Genomic DNA, 19,275 nt, shown 5'->3' with positions numbered 1-19,275 from the left:
GTTATTCCCTCAACATGACTTGTTGAGGAGGTCTCCATCCTGCAGTAGATTGCCAATAGTTGCAAATTTATTTATTATTATATAATACAATACATTTAATCTCAAGGAAATAAAATACAAATAATAGAAATAAACCATACATACCTGGATTAGCAGAATGGTTTGTCCATATTTTGTTAAAAAAGTGCTTCACAAAAACAGCAGCAAGCTACCCCCAAAAAACCAAGTCCCCCCCCCCAGCAGTAACCCACACTTTGGGAACCTTTGCATTATACTATTTATCTTATGGGACTTTATTTGCACTCGTGATGGTCATAAGAAGAATCTTCACAAACTGAGGAGCAACCACAGTAATTTATATCTTGTGCAGTTTTTTCAATGATGGTAATAAGGGGATGTCCATGAGTGTAAGGAAATTAAGTGTAAATTCAATGTTCTAATAGAACACTGAATTTACACTTGATAGAATGACAGCTTGAAGAACAAAGTTCATGCACTCAAAGGAATTAAATGAGGGGCCTGTTAAGTACTGAGCTGCCCAGCTTAATGCTAGAGCCTATACCCATGCAACAGACAACACAGTGCAACCCCCCCCCAATGTAGAATGCACTGGTACCAATTATGCACTGGGAAGTAGTTATTGTTGGTAGCTCAACTGTCAGGGAAATATATTGTTTAAAAAAGACAGGTGGAACAGGAGCTAAAGTTTATAGTATTATTATTGGCAATTGGTACAAGGAAACAAACTTATACAGCATCAGCAAAAAAAAAAAAAAAAAAAAATCCCCATATCACCTCTCCATCCATCTAATAATTTGTATAAGTCTTCCTTAAATTTATTCAAACTACCCACCAACACAAGTCTAGAGAGAGAAGTTTGTTACGACAATCAACTACCCTATGGCTGAAAACAACACTGGGTCCATTCTCTGTCCTTCTCTTCCTTAAGTTAAACTTACATTCATTATGTGTGTTTTATCTGAGCTAGAGTGTGTGTGTGTTATGGAGGTTTAATGGCACATAAGCTGCTGAGGCTATAGTGCACCTATTCATAAGAAACTGCTAAAAACAAATTTTAGTTGTAATAACTTGACTTTTGTTACAGTGATCTTTCAGAATTTATGATATAGTCCAATTTTTTTCAGGAAAGAGAAGAATTCATTGATATTTGCTTCCTTGCCAATAATGTCATCGGTTCTCGAAGATTTCTCAGGGAAGACAGGACGGATGTTCTGTCTTGTTGATACTGTGGGCAGTCAATTAGAATATGTTTCACTAATAACTGTGTTAAACAGTGTGGACACTGAGGAGGATCCTCTCCTGTGAGTAGATGGAGGTGAGTGAGATACATATGTCCTATTCGTGCCCTTGCAAGTACAACTTCTTCTCTTTGCACTGTTTTGGTACTAGTGTGCCAAAGCTTTGGGTGCTGTTTCAACTGATAGAGTTTATTATTGGTTTGGGAGTGCCATAGATCTTTCCACTGTGCGAGACATGTTGTTTGTATGATGTGATTGTAGTCAGAGGCTGGAACATGGACGGAGGTTAAATCAAAAGTTGATGGATTTTTAGCAGTTTTGTCGGCGAGTTCGTTCCCCTTTATCCCCGAATGTGCTGGGATCCAGCAAAAGGTCACTGATTGATGACGTTCTTCTATTTGCAATAGGAGACTTCTGATTTGATCTAACACAGGGTGAACCTTGTAGGAGTAATGTTGCATTGCTGTAATTGAGCTGAGCGAGTCTGTGTATACTATGCATTTTACAGATGGGTAGTGAATCAGATTTTCTAAGGCTAATTTGATTGCATGGAGTTCTGCTGAGAAGCTGCTATACTGAGCTGGAAGAGCAGCCGAAATGACTGAAGAAGGAAATACTGCCGCTGCTCCTACCGCTGAATGTGATTTGGAGCCATCAGTATAGATCGGTAAAAAATATCAGCATATTTTTGAATATGGCTTGCATGGAGTTGTTTCATATTGATTATTGGTAGGTGATTCTTTCCCCATTCGTGCATGGTTGAGAGTAATTCATTACTTGTTGCCTGTTGAAAATTGGAACATTCCAACTCTGTGTTATTTCAATTAGGCATAAGCCTGCTGGTCTTATTTTAGTGGGTTTGTTTCTATAGAGATTTTGCAGTGGCGGATTAAAAAGGTATGGCTCAACAGGATGCTGCCAGCAACTTTGGATTCGGGCTGCATACTTAGGAAGCAGCGTTTTTCTGCGGAGGTAAAGAGGTGGCTCATTAGCTTCAATATATAAACTATGAATAGGAGAGGTCCTGAACGAACCAAGTGCTATCCACAATGCAGTATGCTGTATAGGATCTATCCATTCGTAGTGTACTCTTACGGGCAGAATCATAGAGTGGAGCACCATAATCCAATCGGGATCTGATCATTGATCTATATAAAAGCAGCAAAGATGTACAGTCTGCTCCCCCAATACAAGGCAGATAAAGCTCTTAGTATGTTTAGTTTTTTGAGGCAGGAAGTACGTACAAATTTAATGTGCTCAAGGAAATTTAGCTTCCTGTCAAGGATTAATCCTAAGAATCTGATGTTGTTAGTCACTGGAATGGTAAAGTTTGATATATGAAGTTCAGGATCTGTATGCATTTTTCGTTGATTACAAAAATGGATGGCAACAGCCTTCTGCTGTAATAGACGATAGCCATTTAACCTTGCCCACCTTTGGCCTTTATTCAGGGATATCTGCAGTTGCCGTTCAATGGATCTCATATTCTGAGAATGACAAGAAATAGAGAGATCATCAGCGTAAAGGTAGGTCTGAACAGCATTTGGAAGTTCTTTTGTGATGGAATCGATTCTAAGGGCGAAAAGGGTTGCACTCAGTACAGATCCTTGTGGCACTCCTTCTTCCTGTGAAAATGTCGCAGAAAGTGAGTTGTGATATCGAACTTGGAATGAACAACTCTGAAGAAAGTTCCTAATGAATATGGGCAGGTTGCCTCGTAAACCAAGAGCATAAAGGTCACTGAGAATGCCACAACGCCAGGTAGTATCAAATGCCTTCTCTATGTCTATGGAAACCATAACAAGATGTTCATTTTTTTACAAAGGCATTACCAATTGCAGACTCAGCTTTGATCATGAGATCTAAGGAGGACCTGTTCTTACGAAACCCATGTTGGTGATTACTCATTAGGTGTTCTGTTTCGATGATCCAAACAAGTCGATTATGGATTTTTTCAAGTAATTTACCAAGGCAACTGGAGAGGGAAATTGGTCTGTAACTGTACGGACTGGTAGGATCTCTTCCAGGTTTCAAAAAGGCAAGAACTGCTGCATGATGCCAAGAGCTGGGATAAATGTTTTCCAGAAATATTCAGTTATAATAGATCAACAGTATTTCTAAGTTTTTGTCACCAAGGTTTTGTAACAAAATATAAGATATTCCATCTGGCCCAGCGGCACTGTTGTGTGTTGTTTTAATGGCGTGTAGAAGTTCAGAATATTGAAGAAGCTGGTTATACGGAAGGGAAACTGAGGTTCGGAAGTTGATGGCACGTTGTTCAGTCGTGGTCTTTATTTTCTGGAAATCCGGAGAATAATTTGATGCCGCAGAAACTTCGGCAAAAGTTTTAGCCAAGGCATTTGCTATGTCTTCAGGAGCAGAGTTCTTGCCCATTCTACAAAAGAATTGGCGAAGGGGTGCTTGGAAATTTGCCAGAAATCTGCGTAATTTTCTTCCATATTAACCTGGAGTTAGTGTTTCTATTTATGGTAGATGTAAACCGGATCCAAGAATTCTTCTTGGCTTGCCTCTGAATAAGACGTGCTTTTGCCCTTAATTTCTTGTAGTTGATAAGGTTAGCTGTGGTTGGGGATTTACGAAATAAATTCCATGCTTTATTTTTTTAACTTCTTTGCTTTTGTGCATTCTTCATTCCACCAATAGTTAATGTACCGTCGGAACTGGGTATTCGACAGTGGAATTGAACAGTTAGCTGCAGATAGTAGTTGTGAAGTAATATAATCTGTGGCTTCATCTATCGACTGTGTTCTTATAAATTTCTCATCCATGTTGACAGCTGACTGAAATTTGGCCCAGTTGGCTCGAGAGAACTTCCATTTCTTACAGGGTTTGGCTACTGGCGGTGGTGCAGTGAGCAATTCACAAATAATCGGAAAATTATCACTGCCCATGGGATCGTCCATAACAGACCATTCCATGACTGGATACAGAATAGGGGAGCATATCGAGAGATCGGTTGCAGAAGTTTGTCCAGTTGGTAATTGTATGTGAGTAGGTGCACCGGTATTAAGAATGGTAAGGTTTTGCTTATCTATGAAGGTTTCAATCAGTCGGCCATGCCTGTCCAATCTAGTAGATCCCCATAAGGGGTGGTGGCCATTGAAATCTCCAAGGAGACAGATAGGGGAAGGTAGCTGTATTAGCAGGTTTTCAAGATCTTGGTAAGAGAAGGTATGACTTGGTGGGAGATAAATTGATACTAAAGTTAACTCAATTTGTGTTACCAAACGTACAGCAATGACTTCAATTTCAGTTTTTAAAACAATTTGCTTGGTTGGGGTCTTTGAACTGACCAAGATGGCCACACCACCACGAGCGGAATTTGAAGTATTGCGATCTTGTCGGTAGATAGAATAGTTCTTTATGTTGGCAGAAATTTGGGGAGTTAAATAGGTTTCTTGTATACAGAAACCAACTGGAGAGTAGCGGTTAATTAAGTCTCGAATATCATTAAAATTGCTACGAAATCCTCTACAATTCCATTGAAGAATATAAGGCATTATTGGTGTTTAGTAAAAGAAGCAGTATCTGACTGTTTTTTTGATGTGACTGTTTTATGGCGTTCAGGTTTCGGTTTGTCTTTTTTGAAAAATGGCCGACCGATGTCCATATCTTCTTCCACATGTATTTTTAAGACTGGGTTTTCCTGTCTGGATGAGTCAATTGTATCCATGGATGAGTCTTGAATATTCATTTTCAGGTTTGGACCTCGATTATTTGATGCAGCAGCAGCAGCATTCGTTGGAGGAGTAGGAAGAGGAGATTTTGCTGGTACTGTAAGAGCAGTATTGCTTACCTGGTTCAAATGTTTCGGGATATTGGACTGTTGCTGGGAGAGAACAGTTCGTGCCCAGTCAGAGATTGAGTTGTTTGAAGTGACTGTAACATCAGTCTGGGTGACCACTGATTGATATTTTTGTGCAACACTGGCATATGTACGTTTTGTAATACTGGGAGCAATTAATTTTCTCGCTTCTCGAAAGCTTACTTTATTTTCAATTTTATACTTCACAATTTTCTTTTCAGTTTTCCACCTGTCACATGTCTTAGAATAGGCGGGATGGTTGCCTTTACAGTTAGGACAGCTCATTTCTGTTGCTGAACAGTCATTTTGAGTATGATGGGTGGACCCACAGTTGGGACAGACTGGGTTTCCTCTACATGCCGTTTGAGAGTGGCCATACTTTTGGCACTTATAGCATCTCAATGGATTAGGGATGTAGGGTCTAAGGCAGCAAAGAAGATAACCTGCTTTTATGGAAGAAGGTAGGTTTGGGGTATTAAAAGTGAGTATAATATTCCTTGTAGGTGCCAGTGTGTTGTCCTTTTTAATCATGATTCTTTTTACTGCAATTACATTTTGCTCCTGAAGTTCTTGACATATCTCCTCCTCCGAGACATTCAGTAGGTCCCAGCTGGATATAACACCCTTAGATGTGTTTAGGGTACCATGGGGAGAAACTTTTACTGAAATTCCAGAAAAATTTGTGAACTTTTAGTAGATGCTCCGAATGTTTTCTGCTGATTGTTTCTATTAGTAGGTCTCCTGATTGCTGTCGCTTGACTGTTTTAGGAGATCCTGCAAGACTTTCGAGGTGCTTCTGAATAAGAAATGGAGACAATTTGGTGAGAGGCTGATCTGAAAGGAACTGCCAATATAGCTTATGAACTGATGAAAAGATATTGTGGCATACGAAGCAACTATACAAATAAATAAGGCTATGCTAACTTTTTTTTCCAAATTAAATACAAAGCAGAATATTTAATGTGATTTGAAATGCTTGTAAAAAAAGGACAGCATTTGGTCTTATAGTGGCCAACAATCAAGTCCAGAAAGTTAGTTTCTTTGAGTTATAATGCCTACTTTATAAAAACTGTGTATAAAAATATATCTAACTTTAAATTTTGTGAGAGTCAACTTCGTGAGTAAGAAAACACAGAGTTCATTTGGCATAGTCAGAGGAAAATCAAGTTCGACTCGTGTGATAAATGAAGGGAACCAGACTTAGCTAAATGACACATTTTTCTGTGGTATTTGTTTTTATAAATATTTTAGACATATTCTTTAAAAATTATGTTAAGGAATATTTCTTAAAAGAAATATTCCTTAACACAAGGTTGGGTGGGGGGGTGCAGATCTATAGAAAAGAAAATTTTCAAGCCTTAAACAAATGGTTGTCCTAGTTTTATATGGTTTCTCAATATAGTATTAACCCAGGAATATTTGAAAGAGAGTAGAGCCCACACAGTATATATTAGATACTATTATTCATTTTCATTTTCAAGTTTTTTCAAAATTTATTTCAAATTTGGTGCCTTTCACAGCATGAAAAAATCTAAACATCTTGCTTCCCACAGAATAAAATACATCTTGAGTGAATACTGTGTTTCTCCTTGTGAATATCATGTTTTGTTTTCCCATCCTTATTTAAGCAAAAGTAATAACAAATCTTTCAAAAACAACCATCGTGTGAGGCCAAAGAAATTTATTAAACTCATGGGTATGGAAATGCAAGTAACCTTTAAACAAATATGTAATTCAAAATTTCATAGCAATGTCACTGCCTATCAGTTCCCACACTACTCTTCGCATAAATAAAAAAAAGAGTTATAAAGCTGGTTGGTGCAGCACATGACAGGTGTTTATGTTTAATTACTCTTCAAAAAAAAAAAAAAAAAAAAATCAGCATCTATTGCAATAAAAGTTTAATTATATTTAGGAATCTAGAAAAATTGAATTTTTAATCATTAATTAAAGGGCAACACAGAAGTGTTATGTTTCAGAGATACCTGTCAAGTCCTGTGCCACAACAGCTGGGTTAAACTGAAAAAGGATTGGTTCAAAATAGACACATAAAATTATACTGACACAGATAGTAAGTATAAGTGTCTAATGAATGGCAGCACCTGGAATGTCAGTTCAACTCCACAGTATTTCATTGTGGTGACAGAGGGTATGCCTGTAGGTAGAAAATTAAAAGTAAACATGAAAGAAACCATTTCAGGTTAAAATAGGGATTCAAATTGAAGGAAATTTTGTTTAGAGTTAAATTTTCTTTAAAAATGTGGGAATCATTTAGTGACAGATAACCTGAAATAGTTAACCACTCAACCATTTGCAAGAAAGCGAATTATACAGAACATTACACAATCTTGAACAAATAGTTATACAAACTGTTTGCATCAAAATAAATTACACAGAAAATTTACAAACTTATACAGATGCAAAACATACAAAATTATACAGAAACAAAATATACAAATTACTACATATTCAGAGGAAAAAAAAAAGGGGGGGGGGGAATTAACCATTAAAGTTAATAAATGCACAGTCCAACAATAAATGTCCAATCAGTTCAAGACATGAACAGGCTTTCAATACAATAAATTTTACAAGATAATTACATTGATTGTTATTGTCCACGAGATTTCATAATGCTCAAGTTACCATTAGCAAAGGCACATGATTCAAGAAGCAAGCTTATATAGCATCAGCCAAAAAAACCAAAAAACCCTTATTTCACCCATCCACTCTCTCCAAATGTTTGTCAAGTTCTGCTTGAATCTATTTAAGCTACCAACTTCTACAACGACAGATGGAAGTTTGTTCTGCAGCAGTGTACTGTCATTAGTGTCATTAACCACCCTTCGTTTGAACCCTGAGGGACACCACTAATAACATCAGTCCACGATGAGCAGTGTCCATTGATTACCACTCTCTGTCTTCTCCCACTCAACCATCCCTTTATCCATAGCAGCCATTTGCCTCCAATGCCACACTGCTCCAATTTGTTCAGCAGTCTTCCATGTGCAACAGTATCAAAAGCCTTTCTAAGATCCAAATATATGATATCAAAGTTATTCCCTGCATACAGTTATTTTGTGACTGCATCATAGTATCCAATCAAATTAGTCAGACAAGACTTCCCCTTAACAAACCCATGATGTGTCCGAGCTACAACTAAAGTCTTGTCAAGATGATCCTACAATGCTTCTTTAACCAGTGCCTCCATTAATTTCCCTGGAACAGAAGTTAAACTACCAGGTCTATCTCCCTTTGATCCTCCTTTGTGGTTTGGGGGTCACATTTGTACATCTCCAGTCCATGGGTACCTCCCCTGAGTCCAGGGAAGCTCTCATAATTATGGCTAAGTGTTTGCTTACTTTCTTAGCTACCTTTAATATAACTGGATAGATTCCATCCACCCCAAGTGCCTTTCTTGTGTTTATCTTCAACTATTTCTCCTCCACTTGACTCTCAGTTATTACAAGATTATCTAGCTTACTGGCAGAGTTGAATACACCTCTGGCATTCCCCTCCCTGAATAACTCCTCATGTGTGAATGTCGATGCAAAATATTTATTTAGTTTGTTAGCTACCTGAGCAGGATCATTAACAGTTGAACCATCGATATCAAGTGGACCAATCTGATTCATCCCCTTCCTTCTAGAATTTACATAAGTAAAGAACTATTTGCTGTTTTTCTTTGCATCCTTTGCCAAAGATTTTTCGTAATCTGCCTTCACCTGCCTAACTTCCTTTGTAACTTGGTTACAGACCAGCTTATATCTATCATAGTCTTCTGTGTCACATGTTAATTTATATGTATCCCATGCATTTTTCTTCTCCGCCATGTCTCATTAGTTCATCTGACATCCAATTAGGCCTAAACCTTGAAAACAATATTTCTTAGTTGGTATGTAAAGCCTAGTAGCTTCCAAGATAAGTTCTTTGAATGCTTCCCATTTTGAGTTTGCTGTTGGTCCCACTGTATAGAATTTAAATACTGTCTCAGACCATCGTACGTTGCCTTTACAAAAGCAATAGCCGTTCCCTTTACCCCTGAGGTAGTTACCTCCTTGAGTAAATCCCACTTCAGCACACTGTGATCACTGCCACCTAGTGGTTGCTTTATCTGCAGATTCTTGATGCATGAAGAATCATTACTGATAATCAGATAAAGAGTATTACTCCTTCTAGTTGCCTCCCGAACATGCTGCTGTAGAAAACAATCATCCAATAAATCCACAAAAAGCCTTGCTAGTGTGAGAGTGACCAACCCACAAATTCCGGTCAATATCCTGGAAATTAAAATACCGCATTATAAGACACTCTAATTTATTGGCCCACTATTTCTCTGCACAATTGCTCATTATGCTCATTAGGCCTATAACACACACCTACTTTCATTTTTCCTTTCCCAGTGATTATATCACACCAAACACACTCAACATTGCATTGTCCACCAACATCAATTGGATGCACTTCCTTAGATTTTATGTGTTTCTTAACTAACAGCATAACCCCTCCTCCCTTCCTGTCTATCCTTTCTGTACACATTGTACTCCCCAAATTCCAGTTCCGCACTGCTTATGTCTACGTGACATCATGTCTCTGATATCCCAACAGTATCTGCCTTTGATGTCTTGACTAGCACTTCAAGCTCATCGAATTTATTAACTATTCTCCTAGCATTGGTGTACATGCAAGTATACATGCACCTGTTTCTACTCTTAGTTACCCTAACACAGCCCAAGTTATGATTAGAATCAAATAATCACACAGATAGTAACTAACTGTTGAGTAAACTGTCATTTAATGTTGTTTATATGAGTAGTTTGAACTGAAGGACTAGACAAATTATTAAAAGGAATGTTCAAATAAAGATTTTTTTTTTTTTATTTACTGATTGTATAGCCTTACTTCACTGCTCCATTTCACCATTAGTAATACTAATATCTGTTCAGATCCATATAAACAGATATAATAAAAGATATAATATAAATAAAAGTAATTATTTTCACTTCACTGTACCCTACATTATATACCTCAACATTATATTTACTCAATTTTTTGTAATACAGTACTTTACTTATTTCCCATTGAGTCCCTGCGTGGTGATCTTATTGAGGTGTATAAAGCCTTGAATGGTTTGCGCATGCTCAATGCTGATGGGATTCTTCCTCTTGCTCAGAATAATTGCCTGAGAGGGCATAAATTCAAATTGAGGAAAGACAGTTATAGGATAGATGTGCGAAGGTTTGCCTTTAGCCAGCAGGTGGTTGATTGCTGGAACAAACTTCCATCTGTGGGTGTAAAAGTTGATAGCTTAAACAAATTCAAGGCAGAACTAGACAAACATTTGGAGTGAGTGGATGGGTGAAATGAGAAGGGTGTGTGTGTTTTTTTTTGGCTTTCGTTTGGTTTGAAATTTTACTGGCGCATTAGCAGCAGTGGCTATTATGCGCCTTTTTTTTTTTTTTTTTTTTTTCTTTTTTTTGGCTGATGCTATATAAGCTTGCTTTCTTGCATCATGTGCCTTTGCTAATGCTAAAGTTTGAGCTAGGAGGGCTATATCCAACAAAGACTCTTTAATAAAAATTTGAAATGTAATATACCTCAATGTAACATTTACTTAGTTTTCTGTAATATTTTATGATTTTCTCTTGGGTTTTAATAAAAATTTGAAATGCAACATGTATTACATTCTTTGTTACAATCTATATGTTGCTATTTGTTTATTTTAATAAAATAAACAAATAGCAACATATAGATTGTAATTTGCAGTTGGCATCAGGGGCATATTCCTCCCCCCCTTAACCAAAATTTTGAGATTAAAGAAAAAGAATGCAGGGGGCATTCTAAAAAAAAAACCCTCAAAAGCCTGGTTGCCCTGCCCCCCTTACGATGATACCTGGATACACCACTCGTTGGCATTTATGTAATGTACATTACATTCTCTTAAATTTTAATAAAAATTGAAGCATGTTTCATTTTCTTTTAAAACACATATTTCATGATTTTGCTGTGTTAATATAATAAACAAATAGTGATAATCCATATTAACTGATAACAAAATATTCTCTTAAAATAAAAGCAATAGCTTTCATATGTGCACTGCTTAAACCAAATGCATTTATTTTCTGTATCTGCCACATCACCCATTCATTCCACCAATCTTCACACAATAACAAAGTGTCTGGAGACTAGGCACTGCCGAGGTGATCTGATAGAGGTGTACAAAGCCTTGAATGGTTTGAGCATGCTCAATGCTGATGGGATACTGCCTCTTGCTCAGAATAATCACCTGAGATGGCATAAATTCAAATTGAGGAAAGACAGATGTAGGATAGATGTGCGGAAATTTGCCTTGAGCCAGCGTGTAGTTGGTTGGTGGAACAGACTTCCATCCCTTGTTGTGGAAGTTGATAGCCTAAATAAATTTAAGGCTCAGCTGGACAGGTATTTCGAACAAACGGAGGGGTGAAGTAGAAGGGTTTTTTTTTTTTTTTTTGTTTTTTTTTGGCTGATGCTGCATAAGCTTGCTTTCTTGCATCATATGCCTCTACTAATGCTAATAACAAAACAGTATCTAGTGCTCCAGCTACATATTAACAAAAATATACAGTATTACGTGACACACATTAACAAAAAATAAAGTAAATAAATAAAATAAAATAAAATAACTGCCACATATTGATTTCTCCAATTTTAGTCAAATTTTGGATGTTGTTGTTGTTATTTGGTTTTTAGGAGCATTAGCAACTAAGGCCATATTGCTCCGGGGATATGCGGTGGTCATTCCCTGACCTTTCTGCATCCTCCATATTTGGTGGTCACGGGCTTGAACCCCGTTCTAATCAAGAAGTGTGTGCTACGCACTGCTGCTCCTGCTCACCTGGCTACGGAGGCGCCAAATTTTGGATGGCTCAACAAATCTTTCTAGAAAACCGAAATATATAATTTCATCCACTGGAAGTCAAGTCATTACATGTGGACATACTGGCAGAGGGACATGAAGATAATCAGAGTTTTAACACATATACAAACACACCTAAAATTCAGTGCTCCATATTTATATTATGAGACATTTTTAACAGCACTACAGTAAGCCGTAAAGAAATAGGTAAGTATAATGAACTTACTTTATCCCTTTACAAAGAAACTCATGGAAACCTACAGGACCACAACTATTTGATCACATATCACATATTCTTTGTTGCCTATTCATATGCTGTAATATAAATTGGTTTTCCTATATACATTTTTAAACATGTGATAACTACAGGAAGTCAACAGTACCTTAAGTTCATTTTTAAAACATGTGCAGCATTGGCACGTGATATTTTCGTGCTAATTAATTGAAAAATAGCCTTTAGTTTCATGACACTGAATTATCTGATTACTGATAATTCAATAAGATAATTCAGAAAGAACACAAAAAATATATATAAAAGAACATGCATCAACAAAATTAATAAAATGTAAGGAGAACAGGACACTATGTACTTTTAAAAGGTTCATTTTTCAGCCATTGTGTACTCAAACAAAAAATTATTTTTTGTTTCACTTATTAATGCAGTTAAAATTATGCAGTTTTTGGAGATTATTAATCTCAGAAAACCTAACTGCATACAATTTACTATGGAAAAAAAAAAAAAAAAAAACACACTTCAGAATACAGGTAAGAAAATTTATTAACTGTGATCCATCTCTTTTCCAAAAATACAATTAATCTAATAAAAGTAATGTAATTTACAAATTATTTAAGCAATTTTGAAATATAAATAAACAGAAAATAAGCACTTACGGGCAACTTGTGGTGGAGTTGTCCCACGAGGAGGAATACTAAGGATACAGCAGAGATAAATAAATCAGCAATGTGCATAACTGATCTCCATTCATATTCTAAATAAAATTTCAGCTTTTCTTTAAAATTTAAATATAAAATTATTACTTTTCTTTATTCCTAACTGTAAACCTTAATTTTTCACAGTTCAAAGTAATACAATTCTACTTTGAAAGTAAATATATATCCTTAAAATAAAATTATGATTTCTAAATCTACAAGCTAATATTTCATAATTAAGACCAGTTCAGAAAATTGCTTCATTCAGAATATGAAATGGAAAAACTCTGAACAGTTTCAACTAAAAAGAAAGATCACAAACAAAATATGTTATGCATTTCTCATTAGACAATAAAATTAATAAAAATGTGATGTGCTTAAACTGTTCACATTTTTCACTATAATGATGTCTACATTTCTTTGTAAGTTTTCAAAATTTATAACTTTAGCATAGGTTTTTGCTATAATTGCAATATTTGGAAGGAATCACAAATCATGAATGCATTTGCAAGTATTTTTTTGAAAGTCAGCAAAAGCCAATTCAGATAATAGGCTTTTGCCAACTGAAATTTTTTTTTTCAGTATTATAAGGACGGGAAATATAAGGACACCTTTTTATTTCTTAACCTACCATTTAGGGTCAGGTTATGAAATATAACAAAAAATAAAAAACCTTTTTCCTTTTTTCGTAACCAAAACTAAATCAATAGAGTAAAAACACTCATTAACTCCAAAAATCTGCTTTTGATAACGAGAAAAAAAACATAATGAAGAACATAAAAATGAACAGAACAGAACTTTTTCAGGAAAAAAAAAAATAAAATATTTCATGAATACAAATCATATAGTTGTACCTCAATAGCTATTTGATTAATGATTAATAATATTCTGAAAAGTATTTTCATGATTTTTTCCATAAATTTGACGCCACATATATTCATTCATGTGACCCATCAACATATCTTTACAGCTGCCATTTAGTCTTTTACACGCACTTTTTAGTCTCTTCCACTGGGTTTTGATGTTATTCATAAAATAACATCAAAGAATTATCATTGACAAAACTGGGGTTTTGTCAATGATATATAGGAATTTTGCTAGCAGGGAAAAGGAGGTGATTGTCCCTCTCTATATAAGGCAATGGTTAGGCCACACCTTGAGTACTGCGTACAGGTCTGGAGGCCTCATTTTAGGAAGGATGTAGATTTGCTTGAGTGTGTACAGAGAAGGGCAACAAGATTGGTGAGGGGAATGAAGGGATCCTCTTACCAAGAGAGGCTTAAGTTCTGCAAATTGCAGTGGGTGGAGACTAGGCACCTGCACGGTGATCTGATTGAGGTGTATAAGGCCTCGAATGGGTTGAGCATGCTGAATTCTGATGGGATCCTTCCACTTGTTCAGTTTATGAACCTAATGGGGCATAAATTCAAATTAAGAAAAGACAGATGTAGAATAGATGTGCGGAAATTTGCCTTTAGCCAGCGGGTGGTTAATTGCTGGAACAAACTTCCATCTGTCGTTGTGGAAGTTGATAAGTTAAATAAATTTAAGCAGGAACTGGACAGGCATTTGGAGGGAATGGTGTGATTTTTTTTTTTGGCTGATGCTGCATAAGCTCATATACTTGCTTTCTTGCATCACATGCCGCCACTACTACTACTACTACCCTTATGTGTTCCTGTATGTGTATCTACAAAATGTTCCTTGTGTTTCACCATTCAACGTTCGTAATTCTTTTTTTATAAGGCCATAATACACCTATATGCACGCCATTCATCTGTTATGATGGTATTATTTTTCTTCACTACTTTTCTAATAATGCGTAAAATAGTTTTTGCTTTCTAAATTTTTATGAATTTGATGAAGACAAATTTTGATTCTCTTTCAAATACTCCAAATGTCCATTTCTTCTTAGCAGTTAAATTTCATCCTCTGTGATGTTTTGGTTTTGCCAATACAGTTTTGTCCGCTTCTACAGTTTTCCCCGATCCACCCAACTTAATGGGTTTTTTTTAACAACTGAAATTCACAAATATCTCTTTTTTTTTTTTTTTTTTTTTTTTTTTATCATCATCATGAATTTGGTCCGGCTTAAGTCTTTTAAGACCTGTTCCGTTGTAGCTCTTGGAGGTGGTCTTGATCTCGTCATCGTTGTCTTGGTCGACCAACATCTCTCTTGCCTGTAGGTTTGGAATTAAAGGCTAATTTTGGGATCCGGTCTGGGTTCATTCTTTCTATGTGGCTGATCCATTTTATGTCATTTACTATGATATCTACTTTTAATTTCTAGCGGATATCTAAATTTCTTTGGTGGTCTAGTTTTGTAAAGCTTAATAATGGTCTTAAAAATCTCATTTGTACTGCTTCTAGTTATTATGCATCTTTCTTATTTATGACCAAAGTCTCACAGCTGTAGAAGAGGGCTGGTTTTGAAGTGATGTGCAGTCATTAATTTTGTTTCAGTTGTTATTTGTTTTCCGAAGTGGTGCTTAATCATTCCATTCATTTATTATATTTTTGTAGTTTAGTATGGATGTCTTTCCTTCATTTGATATTAAATTTCCCAAATAGGTGAAGTCAGATATTTGTTCTATTATTTTATCAATAACAATTTTGACACTATGTTTTTTCCACATAATCCCATTGATTTTGTTTTTGAGGTGGAGATTTTCATATCATACTTTTTGCCTATTTCATTAAGTTCATTTGTTGCTATCTGTAGTTCATCTTCAGATTTTGCAATTATTACTTGATCATCAGCATATAATATAGTTTGGATTTTATTCCTGTTGTTCAACTGTATTCCGTTGTTAATTGTTTGTTTCCATTCTTTAAGAATTTTATTGATGTAGATATTAAATAAATTTGGTGATAGTCCACATCCTTGTTTGAATCCTTTATTGGTGTTAATTGGGTCTGATAGTTGGCCATTAGAATATTTTATACAGACTTTTTAGACTTTTGAGTTTTTATATAGGCTTTGGATTGCTTTCCAGAGTTGGGTTGGGATATTTTCTTCAAGTAGAATCTGCCAAAGTTTTTCCTGGTTTACACTGTCATATGCTTTTTCATAATCAATAAACAGCAGAAATGTTGGTAGATTGAATTCTCTTCTTTTCTCCAAAATCTGTTGTGGTGAGAAAATGGCATCTATTGTGCTTCTCCCTTTTCTGAACCTACATTTTTCTTCTTCTAAGATCTGTTCACTGTATTTATTAAGTTTATTCTTAAGTATATTAGAGTATAGCTTTGCAGCAGTTGACAGCAGTGTTAACCCTCTGTAGTTATTAGGGTAATTTTGGAGCCTTTTTTGTGTAAATTGATTACTATTCCTGTTTCCCAATCTTTGGGTATCTGTTGCTTATGCCATATGATGTTAAATAATTTTAGTAGAGCATTTTTTTGTAAGGTGCCCCCCATATTTTTAAATAGTTCTATATTCAACTTGTCTATGCCTGGGCTTTTTCGGTTTTTTGATTTTTGTAATATTAACTCTAGTTCTTCCATTGTTTTATTTTCTTCATCTTTGGTTACCACAGATTCATCTTCCAATTCCCTAGTGCCTGGGTTATACCATAGTTTGGAATAGTGTTGCTCCCATTCTGCTTGGGAGATGGAGTTGGTTTTTATTTGATCATTTGTGTCTAGTTGTAATTTCTTAAAAATTTTAAAACCACTTCTCTGTGGGCCCGTGATATCACGTTCTAAAGATTTAATAAATTTATCCCAGTCATCTCGTCGGATTCTTCTGGTTAGTTGTCTGACTTCTGCTCTAAGCTTTTTATATTTTGTGTAGTTGTAGGTCTTTAGTTTGTAGGAACAGTTTATAGGTCTTTTTTTTCTGATTGATTGTTTGTTTCAATTCTTCATTCCAAATTCTTAGCTAGTTTTTATTTTTTACAGGTCCAAGACTTTCTTCAGCAGCTCCCAGAATTGATTTTTTCATGTTTGACCAAATTTCCTCAACATTATCACTTTCAACTGATTTGAGTTTATCTTTCAATCGACTTTCATACAGGAATTTAGTGCTTTCATCTTCCAACAAATGTATTTTTAATTTCTTAGTAGTTTTTGTTGGTATTTTCTTCTTTTTATTAAGATAATATTTTATTTTGAAAGTGGTTTCTACTAGGCAGTGATCACTGTCAATTTCACTGCCTCTGAATATTCTAGTGTCTCTTAATTTTGTCATTTAAATTTTCATTAATGAAAATATAATCTATTATATACATTATATACTGTATTTCTTGCTTCCCATGTGAATTTATGGATATTCTTGTTTCTGAAAAAAATATTTTAATTTTAAGTTTATTAAAAATACAGAAGTCTATCAGTCAACTTCCATTATTGTTGACCACGGGTTCGCCTTCTGAGCCTATACATTTGTCTACTGATTGAGCACCAACCTTTGCATTAAAATCTCGTGCTAGTATGAGATACTCGTTTTTTGTTAGTTTGGTCTATGATCTGCAGTAATTCGTCATAAAATTCTGCGGTTTCATCAATGTTACCTGCTACTGGTGCGTAGATGCTACTGACTGTTATTGTATAAGTTAGAATTTTTAGTCTTAATTTCAATATTCTGGGTGATATCCAAGAGTAGTCTTAATATTTTGTTTTCCCATCCTTTCTTTATTATAACGGCAACTCCCAATATATATATATTTTTTTTTCTATGAAAATCCCAAACAGGAGAGGTTTAGAACCTACAGTACTTAGTACCATGCTTGGGTTGGAGGTTCAGAAGCTGAAAGAAGATATTTGTTGACATTAGACTTGAACTTCTGTAGACTGTAATTTTTGGGAAATATGTATCAAGGAAAGTTATTCCAGAAAACGGCAGTTGAATGAATAAACAAGGAAGATGAAAAGTTGGTCCTGTGAGTTTGAAGTTGGGCAGTAAATGGATGTTGTTTGGTGGTAACACGTGTTCACACTGTCTTGAAAGAGAGAGAGCAGGAATTATAGAAGCCAATTCAGAACAGTCCCATGGAAGTATTTATAGAAAGGCATGCAGCAGAAACAGAACATCTATGAGACAGCGAGTGGAGAGACTCTGTTAGAGAGGAGTCATTAATTAACCTGACTGCCCTCTTCTGAATTGAATCTAGAAGCTTGAGAGGTTTTGGGAGCACCACCCCAGTTGTGGGAACAGTATACCATGGTAGGGTGGATTTGCGATTTGTGCAGAGTGAACAGCTGTTTGGAAGAAAAGTAACGCCGAGAGCGAAAGAGAAAACCAAGTTTTTTAGATGCACAGCACACAATATTTGTACTGTGCTTGTGTCAAGAGAGATTAGAAGACAGGGTAATCCTCAAAAGAGATTGGAAATTGGAGTATCACCAAAGATAAGCACAGGAGCAGAAGAATCCTTTTTGCAAGATTTAAGACAAGACTGAGTTTTAGAAGGATTGAAAACAACTAAGTTCTCTTTGCCCCACTGGAGAATTATCTGGAGATCGGCATTTAAATTGGTAGCGGATATTCGAGAAGTTGAAGCTGAATGAGCAGGGCAAGGTTTGTCAAACTGAAAGTGGAATGAAATGTGCTATCAAAAGTGATATTATATACTTGGATCTTAGAAAGGCTTTTGATACTGTTGCACATGAAAGACTGCTACACAAATTGGAGCAGTGTGACATTCGAGGCAAATTGCTGCTATGGATAAAGGGGTGGTTGAGGGGGAGAAGACAGAGAGTGGTAATCAATGGACACTGCTCATCATGGACCAATGTTATTAGTGGAGTCCGTCAGGGCTCAGTGTTGGGTCCATTATTGTTTTCTGTATTTATAAATGATATTAATGATGGTATATCAAGCTTAATGTCCAAGTTTGCAGACCATACAAAGGTTGGCAGGGTTGTCAAGGACACTACTGACACTATGCTACTGCAACAGGATCTGGAAAGTTTGAGCAGATGGGCTGAGAGGTGGCAAATGAAGTTTAACATTGACAAATGTAAAGTGTTACACATGGGAAACAGCAACCCCAGAGCAACGTATCAACTCTGTGGTACTACACTGACAGTGGTAGAGAATGAAAGGGACTTGGGGGTGGTTGTGCAGGCAGATATGAAGTTCTCTGAGCAGTGCAGATGGGCTGCAAGAGTAGCTCATGGAGTATTGTCAATGATATACAGGAATTTTTCCAGCAGGGATAAGGAAGTGATTATTCCCTTGTATAAGGCAATGGTCAGGCCACACCTAGAGTACTGTATACAGGTCTGGAGGCCTCATTTCAAGAAGGATGTAGAGCTGCTGGAACGAGTACAGAGAAGGGCAACAAGATTAGTGAATGGAACAAAGGGGTGCTCTTACGAAGAAAGGCTTAAGTTTTGCAAATTACAGTGTCTGGAGACTAGGC

General features: G+C 36.0%; 1 protein-coding gene across 5 annotated transcripts in view; it reads right to left on the bottom strand.

Annotated features, from left to right (window-relative positions):
• Positions 1-19,275, bottom strand: part of LOC150085178 (eukaryotic translation initiation factor 4 gamma 3-like) — a 791,506-nt gene that overhangs the window by 594,264 nt on the left and 177,967 nt on the right. For all 5 annotated transcript variants that reach the window (XM_090373913.1, XM_090373915.1, XM_090373911.1 and 2 more), the window contains one exon: positions 12,872-12,909. In XM_090373913.1, coding sequence (XP_090230039.1) covers positions 12,872-12,909 — 38 coding nt within the window. The remainder of the gene's footprint in view (positions 1-12,871; positions 12,910-19,275) is intronic.

The sequence above is a fragment of the Mastigoproctus giganteus genome, chromosome 5 (assembly GCF_048544385.1).
Source record: "Mastigoproctus giganteus isolate SK-2022 chromosome 5, ASM4854438v1, whole genome shotgun sequence".
NCBI lineage: Eukaryota > Metazoa > Arthropoda > Arachnida > Uropygi > Thelyphonidae > Mastigoproctus > Mastigoproctus giganteus.
The sequence above is the reverse complement of the archived record's forward strand: the minus strand, read 5'-3'. Positions and strand labels throughout refer to the sequence as shown.